This window comes from Myotis myotis, unplaced genomic scaffold, assembly GCF_014108235.1.
Source record: "Myotis myotis isolate mMyoMyo1 unplaced genomic scaffold, mMyoMyo1.p scaffold_m19_p_4, whole genome shotgun sequence".
NCBI lineage: Eukaryota > Metazoa > Chordata > Mammalia > Chiroptera > Vespertilionidae > Myotis > Myotis myotis.
The window spans coordinates 125,542,516-125,567,717 of NW_023416346.1; the positions used below are offsets into that span (position 1 = coordinate 125,542,516).

Sequence of the window (25,202 nt, forward strand, 5' to 3'; positions counted from 1 at the left end):
TTGTGACTTAGACATAGATAGCAGGCTCTCACTACAACTGTGTTGCCTTCCCATTTCAACATTATCCAACATAACTAATTTACATATGTATTTACAAAGAGCTGAATTTCAAGGGAAGGTGAACTGAACTCCATGTTTATTTTACTTTCTCCATTTATAGGTCATTTTATATTATAACTGCTACTGATTACCTTTATATGTTATGAAGTATAATCAGAATACGCTGCATGTAAGTATTTTAGTCTACTTTTAGTGGTTTCTAAGAAAATTCTCTAAAGGCATACCTTGATTCCATACATCCAGGCAGAACACTATACTGTAATTAGAATTATCCCCAGATTTATAACTTAATTTTGCTGCTACAACTGTCTTTTCACTTTAGAAAATAGAGACCTTTGCTTAAGGTTTAACTGATTATAAATGGAGTCTTGTACCCACGGGAGATTGTGACCCATGTGCAGAATCATAATTTATTTGACTTTTAATGCTCAGCACCTAGGCTAGAGATTGAAGCATGATGAATGTTCAATGTTTTCAGACTTTGTTGAAATCTATAGCCTTTGTTGGAAAAGTCTGAAGTTTTCTCGACTCCCTCCCCCACAGAGACTCAACAACAGTGTACCTTTACGAATATCTATTTATAAAGGTCAGCCTATTCTACAGTATTTAAACACAAAGAACCTTTCAAGAAAAGTGAATTTCTTTATACTACTGGTAAAAGTTACATAGAAAGATAAAAAGGTTTTAAAACATAGGGACTACGTTTAATAATCCTTGTATTCCCCACAAAATCTTTTACAGAGTAAGCACTCAGTAAATGTTTGATGATAAAGATAAAAAAATATTTGTTCTGATTTGAAAAAAAATCACAACTCTTTTGAAGAAGCATTGGCATTAAGATCTTAGCAGATTCATGGTACAATTTCTAAACTGTATTGTGATCAGAACTATGGCTGTGGAAAACCAGCAGCTCAATAAATGAGGCTTAACCCTCATTTATACCTTTCAGGATGTCTGCCCACACCCTTTGTCTTCACCTATTGAAAAAAATTAAAAGGAGACCAAAGCAATGCTGTATACCATCTGATAGTATTAGTGTTATCTGTGAAGCCAACTTTAGGTTATTGAGCTTGAATAAATATCCTTGAGTCTTCATCACTTTTATGCTCTGATGCGTCAATAACACAGAGCAGAGAATCCACTCCTACCTGTGCCTTACTCATTATGTTTAACTCATTAATATACTTCAAATCCTACAGCCAAAATGCTCTTTGAGGTACACTCTACAAAATATTTTCAATACATTTTATTGGTTATATAATATGTCAGGGACTGTGCTGGCATTGGATAAAAAAATTCATTAATACAACTAAAACTTATTCCTGGTCTGTTACCAGGAACAGACCCTGCCTCAGCTTACTATCTGGCTGGGAAGGCAGACATTCAATAAGCAAATACAATTGTCAGCTTTTGGAAAGAAGTCCATGTGAGTTTCCAAGAAGACACAAGTTTTCAAGAATCAGGTTGAGGAGGAAGGGGGACTACAGCCAGACAAACGATTTGAATATCACCTGATAAATGCTGTATCAGCAAGTGGCCAAAGTACTATCAACATACAAAAGAGGGAGGATTTACTTCTCTTTGAAGGTTTGGGGAGAGCATCAGAAAGGAGCTGACATTTTCAGGGATGAATAGGTTTTCTACTGGCTTAAAAGGGGTGTTAGTGATGGTTTCAAGGAAGGCATTCATTCTCACAAGTATGCAGGGCAGGGCTGGGGAACTTCAAGTACTGACAGTGAAAGGTGGATCAGACCACACCCACTGATTCATTAGCTTCTTGGCCAAGCACCACTAACTATAGCCAGTTGAACCAGTTTGAGTGGGAGTTGATATTTCAGCTCAGATTTTTTTTTTCTTCTCCAGAGTATACAAGTTGCAAGATAAAACACAAAATGCCCAGTTAAATTTGAATTTCAGATAAACGACACATAATTTTTTTATAAAGTCCCCAATATCTGGGACATACTTATATAAAAATATTTATCTGAAATTCGAATTTTTTAAAAATCTGATTTGACTTATTTGTATATTTTCATTTGCTACATCAGGAAACCCCACCAGAATGGTAAGAACCAGAATGGTAAGAACCAGAATGGTTCTGCTGTGGCAGATAAGTCAGAAACAGAATGACACCATGACGCCGCCTTTCTATAGCCTTCCCACCCCAATCTTTCCAATCTAAAGCCGGAGAGAACAGGCTTCGGGAAAAGAAACGCTGTAACTAGGCAACCAAGGTTCGAACCCACCTGACCACTCCATCGTGCACAAGATTCAGCTTTAGAACTGCGGTGCATTGTGGGAGTTAGTTTTCTAAGTTCGGACTTGCCTTCAAAGGCCACCGGACTACAACTCCCAGCAGCGCTAACCGGTCGCTGCGAGGCACGCTGGGGATTCTGGCTCTGTACCGTGCGGCCGGCCCGGAGGACTGCTTGTGTAACAAGACACCACGGCCGATTTTCATAGATTCGCGACATTAGGGATTCATATGAAAGGTTAAACCGACGATTACTACTTTCAATACGGAGACGACAATTCTTCCGTAACTTTGTGGAGACATGCGCATGCGCGCTGAAGTTACAGCGCTAGCCGAGGAGTGGGGTCTGAGCGCTGATCCTGCGCGTGATTCCAGCGCCTCTTTGTTATTGGCTGCTTCGAGGCGCGGTGCTCGGGCGCGGACGCCCTGGATTGGTGTTTGGGAGCAGAGGGGTGGGACTCCAGATGCTGCCGCGGGAGGTCCGGACACTGGCGGCCATAGGACTCGCCGGTAAGTGCGCGTCTGACCTCCCCTCGCCGGCTCTCTCCGCCGCTTCCGGGTGGGACAGGACTGCCCCCGTGGGAGCTGGGCTGGCCGTGGAGGGGCGGGGCCGGCCCGGCTTGTGGATCGGAAGTCCGGGTGGAGGGTCTCTGTACTCCAGCGTGGCTGAGGACTCGCTGGGGCAGACTTAGTGGAACCGGGTCTTCCCTTCCTTGGCACTGGCGCTCCCCAGTGTCCTCTCAGTGAATAAAGCCAGGGCATTACCTGGGGGTGGGTGGAAGCCCCGTCCTCTTGACCCCCAAACCCCGCTGGGTCTCCCTAAGGCTCCTTGGGAACCTCTGCTGCTAATGACTGGCCAGGGACTCCTCGGCCAGGGTAGAGACTTTATGGCTAGCTCGCCTTTGCCACTTAAGTGAAGATGGAGAGCCGGGACAAATCGCTCAACTTGTCTGGCTTTTCATTTGTAGAGTAAGAGGTGTTCACCGATAGATCGCCTAGCCTCTCCTTAGCTTTAAAAATCTAAGATTTTGTGAATGTACAGGTTGTTGAGCTTTTACACCCTAAAGCTGTTAGGTGGAACCGGGTGGAAGTAGACAGACTCCCCACCGAACATCGCAGGTTGATGAAAAACTGATACCTTTTGGTTCATTACTCACTGTTTTCGTTATCATTAATCTTTTTAAATTGACTAGAACTTGAAATTCGGATTTAGGTGACAAACCACAATTAAAATGTTGGTGAAGCCTCTTACAAGTACAAACTTGAAGAATCTCAGAATTTGATAATATTGAATCATAATTAGTAAATTCCGGTCAACGAGCACAAGAGTATTTCTGACACTATACGAAGTGTCCCCAAAAATGTATACACACTTTAAGAGCTGATAGCTCAATTTTGAAAATGAAATGTATTTTAATAAACAGTGCCTTTATAATTATTCAAAGTGTGTGTATACATTTTTGGGACACCTTATATTTAAAACATAGATTAATTTGCTGGAGAGAATAGATAAGACTTTACACCTGCACTTAATTTGCATTTTATGAGCTTTCAGGTGAAATTGGAAAGTTAAATGGTTAGGATGGCTTCCCATTATATAGTTGAGTTTCTGGGGGGATGGAAATCTCATTTGTGAAGCTGAGGGAGAGTTTCAGTAGGTTTCCAATACTCTTTGGCTTTAAAACTCTAAAAATCTGCAATAGTACTGAGTATTTGAGTGGGTATTTTGCACTGATAGGAATCTAGGATTCCCCTGAGATAAACATTTCCTTCTTTAGATGCAGAAAATGGTCCCAGATTCAGCCAATCTGTAGTCTTTTTTAAAATAATTTTTTGTCAATTTCAGAGAGGAGGGAGGGAGGGGAAGAGAGAGAGAGAGAGAGAGAGAGAGAGAAAGAGAGAGAAACCTCTATGATGAGAGAATCATTGATTGGCTGCCTCTTGCACATCGTACACTGGGGATCAAGCCTGCAACCCATGCATGTGCCCTGACCAGGAATGGAACCATGACCTCCTGGTTCATAGGTTGTTGCTCAACCACTGAGCCACGTCAGTCGGGCTCTAGTTCAGTCTTTATCTTCAGACTCCAAACTGAAGGAACGGACACTCATGGCAGAAAGGCCCATGTAACTGAAAGAAAGTTTGACATGAAGTGAGTAGTTTGATTATCACTGTCCTTGAGTACAGGAGGAGCAAAGTGGATGTCTGCAGCATGTGCTACCCGTGGCACTTGAAAAAAGTGCTCTCAAAAAGACAGCTCCAGCTCCAGGTATATTTTAGTGCGAACCACACAAAGGTAAAACTAGCAGAACTTTATGAGATCCATTGAATCAGTGGCTAAGTTCCTGAGTGGGGTTGGCACCCTATTTCTGTAAAGAGCCCTAATATGTAATTATTGGAATGAACTGATTTACTAGCATGGCAAATTATTATATACGATGGTGTAATAAACTGATTTTTTTTTAAACTATGTATAGCAGTCTTTTTAAAGCAAAATTGATAGAAAGACATTGCAGGATGTTGTTTAGTTGTATGGCACATAGCAAATGCTAAGCAGGTAAATGCCAAATGAGTAAATTCATGATATGCTTTGTTTTATTTCTAAGGGAAAAGCTAACAAATTTACATTAATATTAAAGCCATATTTATATCTGGATTTGGGATGTAGAATGTAGTTCTGAGCTGAGATCCTGTTTTCCTCTCTTTTTCAGGTATTTAATGACATCTTAACGGGGTTGCTGTAAAGGACTAATGCCTAAACTGTCTCAGCATGGCCTATCGAGGAGGAGGTGGGCGCCGCCGTGGTCCCTCAGCGGCGTTCTACCCTGTGAGCCCTGGACGTCTTTTCACATGTAGAACTCCTACTCATAACATATGCATGGTGTCGGACTTTTTCTACCCGAATATGGGAGGCGTGGAAAGCCACATTTACCAGCTCTCTCAGTGCCTGATTGAAAGAGGACACAAAGTCATAATTGTCACCCATGCTTACGGAAATCGAAAAGGCATCCGTTACCTCACTAAAGGCCTCAAAGTCTATTACTTGCCTCTGAAAGTTATGTACAACCAATCTACAGCCACAACCCTCTTTCACAGTCTGCCTTTGCTCAGGTACATATTTGTTCGAGAGAGAGTCACCATAATCCACTCACATAGTTCCTTTTCCGCCATGGCCCATGACGCCCTCTTCCACGCCAAGACAATGGGGCTCCGTACAGTCTTCACGGACCATTCCCTTTTTGGATTTGCTGATGTCAGCTCGGTGCTTACAAACAAGCTTCTAACTGTCTCTCTTTGTGACACAAACCACATAATTTGTGTCTCTTACACTAGTAAGGAGAACACTGTGCTAAGAGCAGCACTGAATCCTGAAATAGTGTCCGTCATTCCTAATGCTGTAGATCCTACTGACTTCACTCCAGACCCATTTAGAAGGCATGATAGCATAACTATTGTTATTGTCAGCAGACTTGTTTACAGAAAAGGTAATGAAATGAAATAATAGCTGCAGTTGCACTGCACAGACTTTTTTTTTCTTATAGAAAGCTGTTGGATACTTGTTTATAATGATTGTTTGGCTTTTTATTTTGTTTTATGGTTTTACTAGAGGCCCAGTGCATGAAATTTGTGCACTGGCGGGGGGGGGGGCGCCTCAGCCCGGCCTGTGCCCTGCACCCTCTCGCCTCTGGAGAGGCTCCCGCCACCACTGCTGTGCTCACCAGCTGTGAGCCCAGCTTCTGGCTGAGCAGCGCTCCCCTGTGAAAGTGCACTGACCACCAGGGGGCAGCTCCTGCATTGAGCGTCTGCCCCCTGGTGGTCAATGCATGTCATAGCGACCAGTGGTTCCGCTGTTCGGTCTATTCGCATATTAGCCTTTTATTATATAGGGTGACTACTGCATTAAATATAGCAAAGAAAGGTTGAATATTGTTTTATACATCCAAAAAGAAAATTTTGGAACAGTGGTGAATGCTGCTCCCCCCCCTCCACCTTTGGTATTTTAATAGTTACTTAAAAATAAAACCAACGTGATGCTGTTTAACAGATCAGGATCAGGTCTTTAATAATTTTATTTTTTAAAATATGTTTTTATTGATTTCAGCGAGAGGAAGGGAGAGGGATAGAGAAGTAGAAACATCAATGATGAGAAAGAATCATTGAACAGCTGCCTCCTGCACGCACCCTACTAGGGATTGAGCCCACAGCTCAGGCATGTACCCTGACCAGGAATTGAACCATGACCTCTTGGTTCATAGGTTGACGCTCAATCACTGAGCCACACCGGCTGTACCTGGATCAGGTCTTTTTAAAAGTTAAAATAGCCCTGGGCATGCAGTAAGAAGTACAGGGCCGGTTCCACCACCAGTTTCTAATTGCAAAAGTAATGTCTTGTCTTTGCAGATATTTTGGGAACAAAAGCACGAAAGTGAAAACTAAAATCAACTTGTTACTGTACTATTCAGGGATGACTATAGTGAAAATTTTAACTTACAGCTTTCCTGTCTTTATATATATATATATATAAATATATATATATATATATATATATATATAAATATATATATATATATTCAAAATCATTGAGCTTGTTCTGCCATTACTGTTTTGTATTTCATTTAATCATAGATAAGACGTTAGTGACATATTGTCAGGTAAGTGATGAAGGAAAGGACTGGCGCTGTCCCACTGTGTCATTGAGGACAAGCTACAAAACATCTCTGATTCTCAGTGTTTTCATTTGTGTAATTTGGGTAACAGTGGGAATCATGTGAGAATTCATTGATGGTTCCTATGAAGTACTTAGCCTGGTTTGTTCTTGATGAGTGTTCGCTGTTCTCAAGAAGGACTTTTTTAGTACCTCTGCAGCACTTCATGTCCCTGCAATAGAATTTGTAGAGCCTCATTTACTGTCTGAAACAGTTGGGTTAATCCAAACATAAATGGTTTTCTGGATGCTCTTTGAAAACCTATCTAGTAATCAAAATTAAAGTACGGAATCATTAAAAATATAATATATAATCTCCCCTTAAATATTTGAATTCAACTCCAAATATTATTAATGTGCACTGAAATACCAATAATTTTATGTAGGCCTTCAGGCTTAAGAGTACAGGTCCACTGATTTTAGCTGCATCATTTTCAAAAAGCATCATTTACAATTGCCAGTTTGGTTTCTTTTAAATGAGGTGAGAACCTAAAGGCATATAAAGTAACGTGCTTCCAGATGTTCATTTGCTTTTGATTTTATATAGTGGTTTAGGATACCCCCTAATATGACAAGAGCTTTTTCCTGTGACTTTATTCTTCAAACTGTTGAGCTTAGTCTCAGAAACTCATTTTGTCAGTTTCGGTGCTTTTAATTCAATTACCCAACATAGTAACAAGTGCAGCTGGCATCAAACAGATCTGGGGACACCGCTGATTCTTGGTAAGTGTTAAGGTTAGTGGTGGGATCAGAAGTGTACAATGTAGTAGGGCCGTTGTAATAGAGAACTGTGGTTGGTCAGGCTCTTAAGCAGAGGTTGGTGAGAAAACTTACTGAACTGCGTTTTCTGGGTTAAAAGCAATGAGATGCTGTCATCCTCTAACCAAGAAGATGTAATTGACCAGCATTCTGGATCTTGAATCCCTCAGGATATTGTTGATGTGTTTGTTGTAACTTAGAAAATGTGTTTACAATGTTTTTTAATCCAATAGTATATCTTTGTGGGATAGCTAGCTAAGGAAGTATGATGCATGCATGGTTGAGGATCAGAGCAAAATTAACAATACAATGATTAAACTTGTTACATGTACTTCACTAGTTACGGTATTTTAACCAGCTGAGATAACTACCAACAGGGTGAGGTTATAGCCTTTCCTGTTCTCAATTCGATAACTTAACAAACACTTATCGAACCCTTTGCATATGCCAGACATCATGCAAAAATTAACATTCTGTAGCCCCGAAGTGAGCAGTTCTATTAATGGTCCATTAATGATTAACAAATTAATTTCCTTAAGTGTTCATTTGGACCAGATATCAAAGGTCCACTGGAATGTATTAAGTAAGGAACAGGAGGAATCAAAGTTCTTATCACTCAGGTTTCCTGACTGGCTTCTTCCCTCTTTTCTTGAGTCCCTTTTTGCTCAGTGAGGGTTCACAGTAGTGCTGCGAATGTGCAGGCACAACCCAGTTCTGGTGACAGTGGTAATGACAGCTTATGTTTATGTTCTGCAGTTGATAAAGCCTGTGCATGGTACACTGCTTCACTTGACCCTCCCAGCAGCTGTAGGGTATCTGTTATGTGCATGTAACAGACAGTCTCAGAGAGGGTAAGTAATTCGCTCAGGTTACACAGTAAGTAACAGATGACAAACGAGTTCAGCTCTTCCTGAGTTAAGGTCTGTTTCCTCTACCCTGGCCCAACCACCATTATCTTAAGTATAGATTCAGAAGATTCTTTAAAATATTGTTAGATTGATCTTTGAAACAGTTCGAATCAGGAATTTTCCTTGTCCCTTTTGGGTAACTGGAGATTGAAAGTCCTTTTGTCTGTTCCACTGTGTTAGACTCTTCTTATAGGCACCAGAACATTTTTTATTGAGGGGTAAAACCTTTTATTCTCAGAATAATATTATAGATAATTGACAATATTAATCCGTTCCATTTCTTATAAGGCAGTTGTCAGGAATAAATGACATAGTATATCTAAAGTATATTGCCTGACATAGCACTCAGTAAATGTTAGCTATTACCAGTAATTAGAATTATTACTCTATATGTGTTTGTTTTTACTTCAAGAATGGGTTCTTAATATTTGTATTAGAAGGGAGAGTGGGGAAAGAAAGAAAATGAAAGAATTATAGGAGGCTAAATGTTAAAAGTCATTAAGCCACTTTCTTGTTCATCTAGAAATCCAATTGATAGATTTGGTAATAGACTTGAAACAAAGTTAGCTAAGATTTTAATGAGAAGCCTTCATAATTCAGAAAACCCACATGTGAATTTATGTTTGCTAGTGCAATCATTTTGAAAATACTAACAGAGTTTACTTAAATCTTATTTTGAATTACTTAATAAAAATGACCTATACATAGGGTGTCTCAAAAAGTGTATCCACACACTGAGTAATTATAAGGGTAGTGTTTATTAAAATATATTTCATTTTCAAAATTGAGCGATCTATCAGCTGTTAAAGTGTATATACATTTTTGGAGGGGACACCCTTTATATCTCCCACCATCTTTTTTTTATAATCGATCTGCTTATATTTGGGAAGATTGATAGTGCAATTCTTGTGTGTATGTGTGTATGCATATCTTAAATTAATAAGCTACCTGGGTTTTGCATTTTTACTTTGTGTACAATTTGTAATTGTTAATGAGTTAACTTCTCAGGTAGTGTCAACATTGCTATCACTTTAGATAGCCACTTTCAGACTAGTAGGGCATGATTTATTTTATTGCTTCACATTACCTGAGGTTGTATTTACATATTATAAGAAAAATGTTTCATTAGAAAAAAAAAAAAAGAACAGAGATGCACACTTCTGTTCTCTGGAATGTAATGGTCTGGCTGATGGTCTTGCCGCCTTCACTTACCCTCCTTTGGGGAAGTGGGCTATAGAGGGCTTGGATGGACTGTTTTAAATTTTGCTAATACCATAGTATTCACTGCAGAATCCTCTGTATAAATTGCATTCTGCACAAAGTGAAGCTAGCAGTTATACTTTTATTGCTTATCCCTTTCCTGTGTCAGGAAGTGGAATCATAGGTAGTAGAACTTCATAGAGGAAAGAGACCTTGGACTTGACGTACATAGGCCTCTTAATATTCTGTATCACGAAACTTTCCCATCATCAAAGACCTTGCTTGTTAAAAGGCTCGCACAAGATCTAGATCTCCAGTCAGCTGTCCTGCTCTGTAGAAAACTTGAACTCAAACGTTAGCTACCTCAAATACCTTTTCTATGCATGAGCAATGTATAAACACAAGTGAATAACTTAAAGAACATTATACTGAAATGAAAACAGAATAGTACACATATTTGATGTATGGAAGGTAACATTGGATGCCAGTGTATCTTTAAGAATTGCAACTCTTGGGGGACTTCTGGCAGTTTGGGAATGATTCTACCCTCCCAGGAAAGGTTTAAGAAATTCATTTCTCTACATAAGGAGGGCATAGCTAATACTTTTCAAAGTGAGTGGATTTGCAGTAGTTCTGATGATTTTTTTAAAAAGTTTAAATATTAATATCTCCAACATTTAACTTTATTTTCTATTTCCAGGTACTGATTTGCTTAGTGGTATAATACCTGAACTCTGTCAGAAATATCAAGATTTAAACTTCATAATTGGAGGAGAGGGACCAAAGAGAATAATTTTGGAAGAAGTACGGGAAAGATACCAGCTACATGACAGGTATTGATGATGGCTTCCATATTGTCTTGGGTGAGAAAATATCAGTGACCTAAATTGGGTTTTGGCTACATGCCTGCATTAAGTGGGCTGCTTTTTCCTACATGTATTTGATGTAAAATGTAGTACAAGGCCTATTTTTTAAAATATATAAAATGGGAAACCCTAGTTAAAGAATTCACAATTTTATTTATTTTTTTGTTAGCCTGATGTTACTTGACTTTATGGGGCAGTGATTGGAAGCATTCTGGAAGGCACAAAGAGATTTAAGAGAGAAATATTTTAAAAAATTAATAGCATGGCCCAAATCATGTCAGTTCCTCTGCACATACAGATGTGAACATCTTCCTCAGTAACTTGGATACCATGTGAGGGGTGTGCCTGTGAAACATCAGTTTAAAGGGGATGTTCCCCTGGTTAGAAATGACACTAACATTTACTCATTAAAGTGTATTAATATTTCCATTAAATGCAAACTCACTTTGGAAACGATGAAATTTGATGTGTGATGAAAGTGAGAACTATGTTAGCTGTTTGTGTTTTAACCAACCTACTTAAGACTTTCTTTTAGATCAGAGTTTGGCAATATTAATTTTTCTTTGTGGTGGAAAGCATTAGGACCAGTAAAATCTGAGTACAATATGCATAGCACGCTTGGCTTATAAATTATATCCCTTTCGTCCATAGCATGATTTTCACTGTCCTCTTTCTTCTCTCATTTCAAAAATCAGAGTGCGTCTCTTGGGAGCCTTAGAACACAAGGATGTTAGAAATGTCTTAGTTCAAGGACATATTTTTCTTAATACTTCCCTTACTGAAGCATTCTGCATGGCCATTGTGGAAGCAGCCAGTTGTGGTTTACAGGTAAAAAGCTTTGAGGGCTTACATTATTGGGGTTTCTGTGCATGTATTCTGAAAACTAATCAGACACATTCTGTAGTAATTTTTTAGGTTGGTTTTGCTCATTTTCCTGAGATGTGAATTATGCTGGACCATGTTTTTTTTTTCTTTTTTCTTTTTCTTTTTAAGGTTGTAAGTACCAGGGTTGGTGGAATTCCCGAAGTACTTCCAGAAAATCTTATTATCTTATGTGAGCCTTCTGTAAAATCCTTGTGTGAAGGATTGGAAAAAGCTATTTCCCAACTGAAGTCCGGAGTATTGCCAGCTCCAGAAAAAGTGCATAACATAGTAAAGACTTTCTACACCTGGAGGAATGTTGCGGAGCGAACAGAAAAAGTATGTCACCTGCCCAGAAAAGGGTATTTGAAGATTGTGTCTGAATTCCTGAGGTTTCATGTACACGCTGGCTTTGTCTTGTACAGGTTTACCATTTCTGTTCTATTGCTTACGTTTATGAAGTCTCTCCCAAATGAAAAGAAGTGAACTGTGTACTTTTGGTATATTTACGTTTCTCGTCAAATTATTGCATTTGACATCTGAAAGTAGCAGTAATGCCATCTACACGTAATTGTCTGCAAGTCACAGCCATTACAGTCAGAAGTAATATTAAAATCTATAAGACGTTTTCTTGACGCTGTTTAGAATACTAAAGTATTCTAAATATATGGTTTTACTTAGTCTGGTTGCAGCAACTCTATAACTTGCAAATATTTAATTCAGGCTGTTTCCTAAAACACTTGTGTCGCTTTTGCTAACTACTGTAATTTTCTACAGGAAAAGGATTTTTTCAGCTTTGGGCTGATTGAGAACATAATAAGTTGGAATTCAAAATGCACATGACACATGTCAGGAGTATGATCACACAGAAAAAAGCAGTAATAGAGAATTTCCAGGATAGGTACATGATATAGATCAGTGGTCGGCAAACTGGCCCCTTGAGTGTGGCTCTTCCACAAAATACCACATGCGGGCACGCACATGCAGTGCGATGGAAACTTCATGGCCCGTGCCACGGGGCCGAAGAGCTGCATGTTGTCTCGTGAGCCGCGGTTTGCCGACCACTGATATAGATTAATACCCTCAGGTGGGACAGTGTGACTGTGGAAAATGCTTCCTTGTTTCAAGTTAGGGGCTTCATTTATTCCGCTGGGTTTTGTCCTTTGTTTACTCTCATTACTTCATCTGCTTCATGCCTCTTATTACCAGGTAACACACTGGGGGAAACACTCTGCTTGTCAGTACAGAGAAATTGTGAACCAGGAGCTCAGTCAGTTGGGAGCATGGAGGAGATAGTAGTTTAGACGAGGGCTTTATGCTCTCATTGTACTCAGTGAAGCAGCTAGTTGCTAGCCAGAATAGAGAGCAAGATGGAGCCTCCGAGTGGATAGAATAGCTCTTTACTGTAAGCCTCTCTTATCTGGTTTAATTTATAAATTCCCATACATAAGATGAACTCATATTTGAGTATAAGTGCAGGAGAACTCTTTTATCTCTAAAAATTGTCATATACATTTCCCATTGAAGTGTGAGATATTTGAGTTAATAGTTTTTAAAAAATACATATTTTTATTGATTTCGGAGAGGAGAGAGAGATAGAAACATCAGTAGTGAAAGAGAATCATCAATTGGCTGCCTCCTGTACACCCTCTATTGGGGATTGAGCCGGAAACCTGGGCATGTGCCCCGACCTGGAATCAAATCTTGACCTCCTGGTTCATGGGTCGACACTCAACCAATGAGCCATGCCAGCTGGGCTGAGTTAACAGTTTTGACTGAAATGTCTCTGAGACACACTCACCTTCTAGGAGTTTTTCAATATCTCTACCCATCTATAATAATAAAAGGGTAATATGCTAATTAGACTGGAAGTCTTCTGGATGTCATTCCAGACGTCCTCCCTGATGAAGCTGGGGTTAGAGGAAAGCCAGCGCGGGTCCCAGGTGCCTGCCAGTGGCCTGGGGGAAGCCAGCCTGGTTCCCGGGTGCCTGCTGGTGGCCAGAGGAGGGAAGCCTGGATCCCGGGTGCCGGAGGGAAGCCAGTGTCAGCAGTCTGGGGAAGGAAGGACTACTCTTGCATGAATTTTTGTGTATCGGGCCTCTAGTATGAAATAACTGCCTTTTTCCTTTGGAGGTTGGAGTGTAGCACTGATTACCTGCCAGGAATACATGTCAGAATCACCTAGGAAGCCTTTTCAGGAGCTGTTTGTTCCATCTTCCTGCCCCCCGCCCCCCCCCCCTACTCCCATCCCAGCCACTCCCTTGATTCTAATATGACCCTTTAAGAGCACAGGTGGAATTTGGGAATGGCTGGCAGGGATATTTGGTTAGACAGTTGTTTTTTTCAGTGATACTCTACTCTGCTTGTTAACCATGGCTCCGTAAGTTGTGACTTCACTTTCTTGATCACATCATGTAAACCTCGGAAGTGTGAGCTACTGTAGATATTAAGTTCGGGGCAAAGATCTCTGGTGACAATATGTCAGCATATATTAAAGAAGCTAATTAGTATTATTTTTAACCACATGTTTTGCTTAAAGTAATAGTGAAACATTTGTATTTTCTCTGTTTTATACTCTGCTGATTTATAGTATTAATTCAGAAAACAAAGTCCTTCTCTATAATGGATTAACCTATTATTCTCTTCACAGTAGTAAATTACTTTGTAGCTTAAGATCATAAATTAATTGATCTAGAAATAAAGGTGGACACAGTGGTCAGTTTGTAGTTGCTCTTTTAGTTCTACCTGTCCCGCACAGGACATTTGTTCCCTTTCAACTCCTCCTTCCTAGTTTAACTGCTCTTTAGAAAACTGAACAATTGTGATTCACCATTCTCAGTATAATTTGCAACAAAATTCTGATTCAAAGGTATTCTAAATATCCTTGGGGTAGAAGAGCTAGATGAAACATTCTGTATCTTTCAAAGGCCATTGGCCTACAGAACTTGTACTGCACATCATAACTTTCTTGCGCTCAAAAGGAGATTCGTTACAGATCTCATTGATACATGAGAAGGAGGACAGCTAGTGCTCAAATATGATTAAAATTAACGCTGGCCCATTTGATGTGTTCAAATAAATATGTTTAAAGATCTTTGTGTGTTTTTTAAAAATATTGCCAAGTTTAGTGCTTAATGATTTAAAAAGCAAGTCACCTACTGTCAGTTCTCAGCAATAAACTTTGTTTTCTTTGCCAGTGTTTATACCAAGGGAGGGGGGTGGAAATCTGGCCCACGGGCCCATATAAAGCCTGAGAAATCATTTGGTTTGGCTCTGCCAAGGCAACTGCAGGTGGGACTCGAAATTCAGTAAATCTAGGCGCTTTTTTCATAGCAACATAAATTTATATTAAGTGAATTAAATTAAGCGAATGATGTTATAAATATCTAAATGGCTCTTGACAGAAAAAAGGTTCCCCACCCCTGACCTCTACCATCTACTAAGATTTCCCCCCATCTCTTTTCCCCTTCTTTTATTTGGAATCCATGAAATGTTTCTGTATATTCTCACCATCTGTGCTCAGCAGCAGGCCTCATGTAGCTGTTGAAAGAAGAGCCACTCTGTACCCAGAAAGAAGCACACTAGATTGTCAGTCTCTGATTGTGGTTGGTGTCTACCAGATAGTGGAAAGGGCTTCTCAGCCAAGCCAAGGAATCTTAGAAGGCCAGCCCCGCTTCAGGGAGTCACTGCTGAATTAAATATGGCCTCTACAGAGGTGACCTGAAGAGGAGTTTCAAACTCTCCGGACTTCAGAATTCTCATAGTTGGGTTAAAATTGATGGTGATGCCCTGGGAGACAGGAGTTGTGGCATATTTGTCTTTATATCACAGCATCTAGCCTGGTGTTTTTTCCAGAATAAGCACTCCATGAATGTTGAATTAAAAGGCAATACATTACTGTAATGAATTTCATTAACCACATCATTTCTATAACAACAGCAGCGAAATGTAAGCGACTTCAATCTATATCTATAAAAACATTCCTGGTCATCGTTTATTTTAGATCACAGTGCTCATTCTCGGCCTCTCTTCCACCAGGTGTACAATCGTGTGGCAGGAGAAACTGTGTTACCAATGGACAAACGACTGGAAAGACTCATGTCTCACTGTGGCCCAGTAACAGGCTGCATTTTTGCTTTGTTGGCCGTATTCAACTTTCTCTTCCTCACTTTCCTGAGGTGGATGACTCCAGATTCTCTCATTGATGTGGCAATTGATGCCACAGGGCCAAAGGGTGCCTGGATTAATCAATATCCTTATAGTAGAAAACGGGGCAGGAATAAAACCAGGTAGAAGAAAGCCTGGATTGGAAGATTTTAAATATTTGTAACAGTGCTATTATAGTAAGCCTATTGAAAATAACCTTGCTTTTCCCTTTTTTTAAGGTTAATTTAGTAAGTTGTGCTACCTCTATATCATTCAATGTTTTACTTTGAGGAAAGATAACTTATGCAATTCCTGAGTGTAGAAACTTCTTGCACTTATTTAAAATTTAAGAGCGAACCTATTTAAGTCACTCAGGTATGATATTTTTCAGATTTCTGAAATCCTTCTAGCAGAAATGTTTTCATATATTTTGGGAGCTTTGGGTGCTGAAGGGCCAAATGTTTTCTGGGCATTTTTTTCTTTTGGCCAATTTAAATGTTCTGCCATTAATTAGATATTCACCAGATGTTTACAAGTTTCCTTTTGGGAAGTACAACAACCCTATGAACTATTTTAAGTCATGTCCATGCAACTTTATTAGATATTTTAGTCATGTTCTTAACCTTTTCTTGGGAACACTCAGTAAGTGTTACATATAATCAGCAGGTTTCTTGAATAAGAAGGTCTGTCAGGTACTAGCCTGCTTTAAGCGCCTCCTATGTGTAGAACATTGAACTAGACACTTTCTGCCCTGAAGGACCAGGGTGCTTTCACTGTTTACCACTCAAATTGCTCAGTTCATTGGGGTCACTTTGACATGAAATGGTAAACCATAAAACATGCCAAAAATGCTCATGCTTTTAATGCCACGAAACAGTTGCCGATCCGCTCTGAGTACTTTGATCCTGCTGTGTGCATTCTTCTAGGTAGAGCCTTCCTTTGAAAATGCTGTTTGCTTTTTAAGTACTAGGGACCGATACCACTGTTGATGAGAGTGCAGAGACAAACCCTCCACATCTTTCAGTGCATAATTTAGTTCTCTGTAAATGCCTTCACGTTTTCCGAGCAGAATGTATGAGATGTGCCATCTCAAACTCAGCTGCTACCCTGTACCTTTGGGAGAAGTCACTTCCCTTCACTTGTGGCCTAGCTGATACCTGATAAGTATTGTCAGTGTGCAAAAAAGTCTTTACCCCAGAATGTTTTTTCCTGGTGAATTGAGTCTGAAAATTTAAGGAATACAAGTCTCTTCGTGGATGGATGCGTTGTTAACTGTAATTGTTGCCCAGAGCCATGGGTTTTAAAACCCCAAATTATCCACATGGTGTGTCTTACTGAACTCCTTTGAATAAATTTTTGTGATAAAGGGTTGAAATGGAAAGAAAAGAGGCACACGTGGGTGCACTACATAGATTCTGGCAGTATTGTGATTGTGTACAGGATTTTTTAAAATGACAATATTTACACAACTTTTTAAAAAGTATCTTATCATGCCTATTAACCAGTTGCCACTGATATAAAGAAGTATATTCGTGTTTCATACTAAAACGCAAATGCCAGAGTGCAATTTTTAAATCTAGAAGTTAGGAGTTCTTTAGTTAATGAAAAATGGACTGACCCAAACCATTAAATCTTATTGGGATTTTTATGCACAGAAACTGACTTATATAAATATTGAATAAACAGTGCCAATCTTCACCATAAAGTGAGAAACTAACATTTGGTTTTATTCAGCAATTTTCAAAGGCATACTTTTTTTCTTATATTTTTGTTTCTTGGCATATTATTTTCAAAATCGTTATTGTCATTTATTTCAGGTGGACATAGGCATTAAAGTTCTTGCACGTAAAATATATAATTTGCAAATTAAAATTATTTTTCTTTTTTTTTTGACAAATGGAAGTAAATTTGCTTGTTCTACTAAATCATTTTTAGGCTTCCCAGATACTTTAATTGAAACTGTCAGTGTTGCACTGGTCAATATGTGGAAACATATTGTTCTCCCCTCTACTTAACATTTATTTGCAAGTGAATTTGCAGTAATGAGGATTTTATGAAAAATGTGTTTCTTATGATGTTACAAAAAGTAGCACTTGTAAAACTGATTTATGAAAACATCCTACATGTCCTAGAAAAATAAAGACCAAATTAACATTTTCACAATTTTCTGAGTTTGTCTTTTTTATGACCAGAATTTTATTTACTAGTTTATTAGCTCTCCCCTCCCTCTTCCCTTCTATGCTTTCTGTTAAGAAAATGTTTTATTGAACTTATTGGTGTGACATTGTTTAAGAAAATTACATAGGCTTTAGGTGTGCAATTCTATAATATGTCGTCTTTTCAGTGCAATTTGATGTGTTGCTATGTCTCTTAGTAAAAAAGGGAATATCCTTCCAATGACGAATTACTCTGTCATCTTTTTTTTTCCTAGAATACAGTCTCTCTTTTACTCATGCGTTATTAGCAAGTTCAATAGTGCCTTTGTTTCCTGATCCAAACAAATCCCGGTTTTGCACTGTGCTGGAGTTACCACATTAGACAAATGAATACATCTGTTAACTGTTGTGTATGTGAACTACGTAATTATACTTGGTTTTGTATGCTATTTTAAGAGAAACTTGAATTTTGATTTTATTTACAGAAATGCAGCTTCTCCAACCCCTTTTGTTGGAAGCAGTGGAAAGCAGTCACCTACATTGGTACATTCTGATTTATCTTATTCTGAAACTTATTTTTGGCAAAATCAGGATATAGATCTGTTTTTACTTTTGTGAAATATTTTTTCAAAAATATATTTTTTTATTGGTTTCAGAGAGGAAGGGAGAGGGAGAGAGAGAGAAACAACGATGAGAGAATCATTGTTCAGCTGCCTCTTGCACGCCCCACACTGGGGATTGAGCTCACAACCTGGGCATGTGCCCTGACCAGGAATCTAACCATGACTTCGTGGTTCATAGGTTGATGCTCAGCCACTGAGCTACAATGGCCTGGCTTGTGAAATATTTTTAAAACCCTCTTTATCCTCTGCATTCCCAAAAGAATTGGCTAGATGTGGTTATATTATATCATCCTGTGGCTGAATTTTTAAAATAGGATATTCTGAAAATTAAAGTTCAATGCAGAATTTGATTTATAGTCATCAGTACTTTAGGGAGTTCATTTTTCTTGATCATTTATGTTGGACTATGGCTCTGTGGTTCTCAACTGGGTGTGGGATCTGAAAGGAGGTGGCGATTTTCTTCCAGTGGAACATCTGGCAGTGAGTATCTGGACACATTTCTGGTTGTTACAACAGGATGGGAGTGGGGCACTGGCAGCGAGTGTGTAGAGGTCAGGGATGCTGCTAGATACCCTCTAATGCTTTCGGATGGCCTCCAACAACAAAGAATAATCTGGCCCAAAATGTCAATAGCGCTGAGGCTGAGACATGCTGGTGCTGTGGATGATTTCATCTCCTGTAAAAGATACTGTGAATTGACTTCTTACTTCAGTAGTCTTTGACACCCATCTCAAATGTAAAGATGGTCTCTCAGAAATAGTATAGATATCCATTTGAAGCTTTAAAAAGTTGAGCTTCTCATGATCAACTTTTCTGGTATATAAAACAAACTACAGCCATGTTTTAAATGAAAATCAAGGCCAAAACAAGATTGAATGATGTTATAGAATACAATCTACATCCCTGGACTGACATGAGTAAATAATGACTTTCCATAGAGCACAGTTGAAGAGAGACATGAGAAGAGCTAAAATACTTGTGTTCATCCATGTATTTTTGTACACTGGCACTCTACCAGGTAATTAATGTAAGCTTGGTAAAGTCAACCCTATATGTTAATATCTGTTCTTGAGAATAGAAACAATGCAAGGTCTTTATGTATTTTTTTATCTTTATTGTTGAAAGTTACACAGATGTCCCCTTTTTTCCCCTTTGATTCCTTCTAGCCTGCCCCCACACTGTCGCCCCAGACCTTCACCACCCTATTGTCTGTGTCCATGGGTTATGCATAGCTGCATATAAGTTCTTTGGTTGATCTCTTCCCACCCACCCCCACCTTCCCTCTGAGATTCAACAGTCTGTTCCATGCTTCTATGTCTGGATCTATTTTGTTCATCAGTTTATTTTGTTCTTTAGATTCTACATATGAGTTAGATCACATGATACTTGTTTTTTTCTGACTGGTTTATTTTGCTTAGCATGATACTCTTCAGGTCCCTCCATGCTGTATCAGAGGGTATGAGATACTTATTTTGACACTGAAGTGATGTACTCTGTTTTGTAATTCAAGACCGTATTCTCATGCACCAGCCTTTTAATAAAGTATAGGGAAATAGTTCTTATATAGGTAGCCATTCTAATTTGACTGAGTGCTAGGAGAAACTCCTGTATTTTTTGCATAAAGCATTTATTACATAAGGTTTATTTCATCTGCTCTTATAATTTTACTAGAGGCCTGATGCACGAAATTCATGCATGGGTAGAGTCCCTAGGCCTGGCCAGCGATCAGAGCCAATCTGGGGCAACTGGTGCAGTGATCAGGGGCCCCTGCTGGCACCTGCCTTGGCTGGCCTGGGGCCTGTAGGCTGGGGCAGCTCCTGCATTGAGCATCTGCCCCCTGGTGGTCAGTGCATGTCATAGCGACTGGTCGTTCCACTGGTCATTCTGCTGTTCGGTCGATTTGCATATTAGACTTTTATTATATAGGATTTTGGCTTATCTTTTCTAATTGGTTGCAGAAATTGAGAAAACTTAATACAGCCAAGAATGAAAGAGGAGACCTAGATTGGCCTCACCTAACTTTCCTAGGTGTGGAAAATTAAAAAGAAATCAAGCTGATGCATGTTGAACAGTTAGGCTTACAACTGACCAACTAGGGAAGATTCATATAATCTTTGGGTACTTCACCCAGAACCTAGGGATCTTCAGCATCCATTTTATTATAATTCTTATAATCAAGGATAGCTCACATTTTTCAGAGAGAGGTACCACCTTTACAAACGCTTGAAATGGGGAATTATCTTGCTGGGGGTCATTGTTATGGATGAAATGATTACGGTAAGTGGTCTAATGCTTCCAGTATGACACTTCTACTTGGAGAGCCATCCAAGGTGGGCCTGTTATAAATACTGCCTTAGAGTAAGTGGTCTTTTGTAACTGGTCATGGTTTAGAATTGGACTTTATCTCCCATGAACCTCAGAATGAATTAAAAACGAAGTATTCTAGGAGCTAGTGCTTCCCACCAAGAACATAGGATGTATTTGTACTTCTTTGTATGAACTTTAAAAAAACTTGCCTTGTTCCCCAGGGGATCTGAGAAGTTTGTTTTCTTTCCAATCCTGCCTTCCAACATAATATAGCAAAAATTGGGATTTAGGGATAAAAATGGTTTGCATGTGAATCCTGTTTGTTAGATAGTACTGAGGAATGCAGGTCTAGAATTAACGGCTGTTTCTGGTTGGAAGGAAGTTTATTTAACCTTGCTGTGAACGTCAGAACATGAAGTTGCCAAATCACAGTTAGCTTAGAACCTACAAACGGAGTTCTCCGTGACAGGACACTGAGGGCCAGAAGGTTTAAAATAGATGTCATATGATACCAATTACAACTCAGTGAAATTTTGCAGTCCCGAGAACCTGTGCAGAGTGTAAGCCAAAATGGAAGATGGTTCTCTTTTCTATGGCTTTAAAAACATTTTTATTACCATGTTTGCTACTTTTCTTTTCTTCAAGCTTTTAATTAAAGTTTTTTTGGCTCTCCTAACCCATTTCTATGTCGTCAAAGGAAATAGAAAAGAAGCAGCTAGGATAGCTGAAGAGATCTATGGTGGAATATCAGGTAAAAAACTACAGCGTTTGTTAAAGAGCTGATGCATGGGAATACAGTCTTGAGTCGCAGTACACATTTTTAAAAAAACCTCCCAGATAACTCATATACATATTTCTAGAAGGCAGACTTTATTTATACTTTGGCTTTGAGTGGGTCATTTAAAAAATATATATATTAGTATATATTATTTAAAGTTGCAAATGGTGTTGACTACACCAGTGGTGAAGGATTTTCAGCTTTAGTTTTTGCAAGTTAGTTCTTCAATTAAGAGTTACTACTTAAGAAATAATTAAAGTAGTGGCTTTCTAAAAGTATTTTGAGAAAACTTATTTCTACTAACCTAAAGAGTTACTTATCTAGGATTATTGTCTTTAATATTTTTAATCAAATTTTAACAATGCATTTTAACAAACCTGAGTTTCCTCAGGACCAAGAAATTTGATTTAAAGCAGCAAATGTGGCAAGCTGTATTTATTTTGGTGCTGTCATTTGCAATCCGAATTGATTAGCCACTTGTCACTGTAAGGAAAAACCTTTTACTTAAACCCATTTATACTCAGTACCATGCAAAGCACTACAAACAAAGGTTATTATATGAAATGCCAACATCCAAGTAAAACATTTTGAAGTCTCCTGCTTTGTAGAACTTAGTGTAATGATCCACTTAATTGTAGTGAGATGCTACAAAAGGAAATGAATCAGACATCCTCGTCACTGCCAGGATCCTCACTTAATAGAATAGTATTTATTCATAAACAGTATGGAATTTCCCTATGTGTTTTTAGTGTTCGTAGGGTTCCAGGATTACATCAGTCTTTATCTAGTATCCATTTCTATTTGCATCTAGGGTTCTCGTTCAAAATAGACCGACACTTTGTGATTAGAATACACTAGATGACTTTGAAGACATTAGATAACAGCAGTCTTATCCAAGGAAATAAGACCTCCAAAGACGAAGCATCAGAATGCTTCAATTAACTGGGGAAAATGAGAAGAATGTTGACGTTTCAGGAAGTGTCAGAAGGCCCGGAGTGTGGAAAGAGGTTTCTTTTGGGGATTACATTTGTCACACATTTCAGGGAGGTATGTTACTTAAACTCCCTTTAGTTTCAAGCTTAGCATGATCTGAAAAAGCTATTTTTGTAATTTAATTTATTTGTAAATCTGGGCAGGGGCTGTTTAGACGTTTCAGTAACAGTTTTGATGTTCTCATAGATACATCATCCTCATGGTTTAAATTAGTTAAAGTCCAACAAAGTCATTGTTGATAAGAGCGCTAAAATGTTTTCTGTTGCTTGTGTGCATTATTTTTGTCCTTGTGACCCTTAATTGAATACACTCTTAGAAGGGTTTTATAATAGAATCTATATAAGTATGGTTTAAGTCTGGGGCCACAAAATAAACCTCTTCAATTGATCTCATTTATTCTTTAGCTGAAATATATTTGTTCAAGGTCCTAGGATTATATTCATTTAATTTGTAAGTAGCATAGTGTTTAAAACTGTATTTTTCAGTTATCATTAACCAGAGACAGCAGAGAGGAGAGTGCATGTTTATTTATCAGTTTAATTTCCTTCATATGTATCTATATCTATATATCTATATCTATATCTATATCTATATCTATATCTATATCTATATCTATATCCCTATAAAGTCTGAGGGAGGTTATATATATGTGTGTGTGTGTTCGTGCGTGCACATGCCCGCGCGCAAGTGTGTGCACTGTGCACGCATACGGGCACTTATGAACATAGTAGAGAGTATACCCATATTTGGTAAAATAAGGCTTTCTATAATAATACAGGTAGTAACATGCTAGAAACAGTGGTTTTTGCAAAAGTCTAACAGTGTGTTTTCTGTTGACATTGTTAACAGTCAGATGCTTGACACTTAAAAATCAAGAACAAAATTTTGTGTTAGGGTTCAACTCGAACCTGAAATTGCCTTTGCTGTTCATTGGTCTAATGTTTGTTGGGAAAATATGTAACATTTAATTAGTAAGTTAGCTAATTAAATTAGCAAAGTCTGAGGAAGGGTACATGTTTTTATTTCAATCACGTATTATGTTCCTGTACATTATCATAATTGCTGTCAAAAACAAGGGAGGGCAGGAAAAAACTCAGCCAGGACACAGTTGAACCTGTCGTAGGTGCTGGCATTCTTTCTTTTGGAAACAGCACCATGCATCAGCTCTCTTATTAAATATATTTTTTTTCCTTTGTAAAATCTTTTGGGAAAAATTATTTTTATTTCTTATTCTGGAATACATCATTCAATGTCTTTATGGTTTAAGTTATTACATTTGTATATAACTCGTCAGGATTGAATTAAGCTATGGTTGCTTATTTTACTTTGCTCTTGTCAGGCTGCTTTGTGTAGTTTGTCATATATATATTTTGAAACATTGTCATTGGCCCTTGACATTACATCGAGAGCACCAGACAGGTCACTGGATCCCACCTTCAGCCCATAGATTTTCCTCAGGTACTGTCTTTCTCCGAAGAGATGTGGCGCATGATTTTTCAACATTTGCTAATTTGGCCAGAATTGGAGCTGTATTTAAGTCCAGCAACTTGGTCATCAAAGTTGATAAAAATAAAGTATAGATACAGGTTGATAATGTGTTTTCACAACCCTTGGGCCAGATAGGATTCAGGAGTTTGGGGGGGATACTAGAAAGATTACATAGAGTGTATAGTGTATATTACATAGCACTCCCAGCAGGGCCTGGAGATGCCTCCCATAGTCAAACATTTTGATATTTCTATAGTGAACATATAAATATTCACACCAAGTAAAAATATAAAAATAAGTTGCTTAACCTGAGTCTTGGCCATGTTCTGCTGCCAAAGGAGTTTGGGTCAACCTTGGGGAAACTTGCTTTTTAGAATTTGGGTGTTTTTTTTTTTTTTATAATGGTAGATCAGATATTATACAATTATTGTACTTTTTGTTTTTTCAAAGGGCTGTTTTGAGCTAAAATATTGATTATATTCTAAGTGTTAATCTTAAAATTAGTTGTCCTTGTTCTAAATTAAAAGGACTGACCTTGATTTGATGGCCATGCCTCGGCCAGACTCATCAATCTGACTCTTTTTTCTCATTTTTCCCATTTGGACAGGATTTTCCTGCATTTGGTACATTCTTACATTATCTTCTATCTAGCTTTCTATTCTTGTTTCCTCAGCCTTGGCTCAACCACCATTGAGTGATTACATATCACAGGTGCCTGCTGGCTTTCCCAAGTTGGGACAACCAGTCCTCAGTAGGGACTCTGCCTCCCCACCTGTCACCTAACTCAGCTTGCCTGTTCCTAATAGGTTCAAAGGAAACTTCTTTCTAACACACTACAAAAAGATGTTCATTGACTGTGGTTCACCTCCTGACCAGAGCTGAGTATTCTAAAGAGAGTGCATTTAAACTCAATTATATTATAATATCTTAGGTATCTCAGGAAATTTACTATATGGTTTTTTTATAATTACCTTTTAAAAAATATATTTTATTGATTTTTTACAGAGAGGGATAGAGAGCTAGAAACATCGATGAGAGAGAAACATTGATCAGCGGCCTCCTGCACACCCCCTACTGGGGATGTGCCCGCAACCAAGG

At 38.6% G+C, this 25,202-nt stretch overlaps 2 protein-coding genes across 6 annotated transcripts in view; both read left to right on the top strand.

Annotated features, from left to right (window-relative positions):
* Positions 1 to 2,402: 2,402 nt before the first annotated feature.
* On the top strand, positions 2,403 to 17,923 carry PIGA (phosphatidylinositol glycan anchor biosynthesis class A). Of its 2 annotated transcripts, none has more exons than XM_036304783.1 (6): positions 2,403 to 2,824; positions 5,026 to 5,799; positions 10,587 to 10,719; positions 11,448 to 11,580; positions 11,746 to 11,748; positions 15,652 to 17,923. In XM_036304783.1, the coding sequence occupies exons 2-6, from the start codon at positions 5,085 to 5,087 to the stop codon at positions 15,904 to 15,906; spliced, it is 1,239 nt and encodes a 412-aa protein (XP_036160676.1). In that variant the 5' UTR covers positions 2,403 to 2,824; positions 5,026 to 5,084; the 3' UTR covers positions 15,907 to 17,923. The 2 variants fall into 2 exon arrangements, with proteins under 2 accessions (XP_036160676.1, XP_036160675.1); XM_036304782.1 differs by having other exon boundaries at positions 2,407 to 2,824; positions 11,746 to 11,952.
* A 3,021-nt stretch (positions 17,924 to 20,944) lies between these two features.
* ASB11 (ankyrin repeat and SOCS box containing 11) overlaps positions 20,945 to 25,202 on the top strand; it is a 39,498-nt gene continuing 35,240 nt past the window's right edge. For 2 of the 4 annotated variants that reach the window (XM_036304786.1, XM_036304785.1), the window contains exon 1: positions 20,945 to 21,596. In XM_036304786.1, coding sequence (XP_036160679.1) covers positions 21,416 to 21,596 — 181 coding nt within the window. In that variant the 5' untranslated portion in view covers positions 20,945 to 21,415. Of the gene's footprint in view, positions 21,597 to 22,443; positions 22,671 to 25,202 lie in introns of those variants that run through there. The other 2 variants (XM_036304784.1, XM_036304787.1) reach the window with 2 other exon arrangements.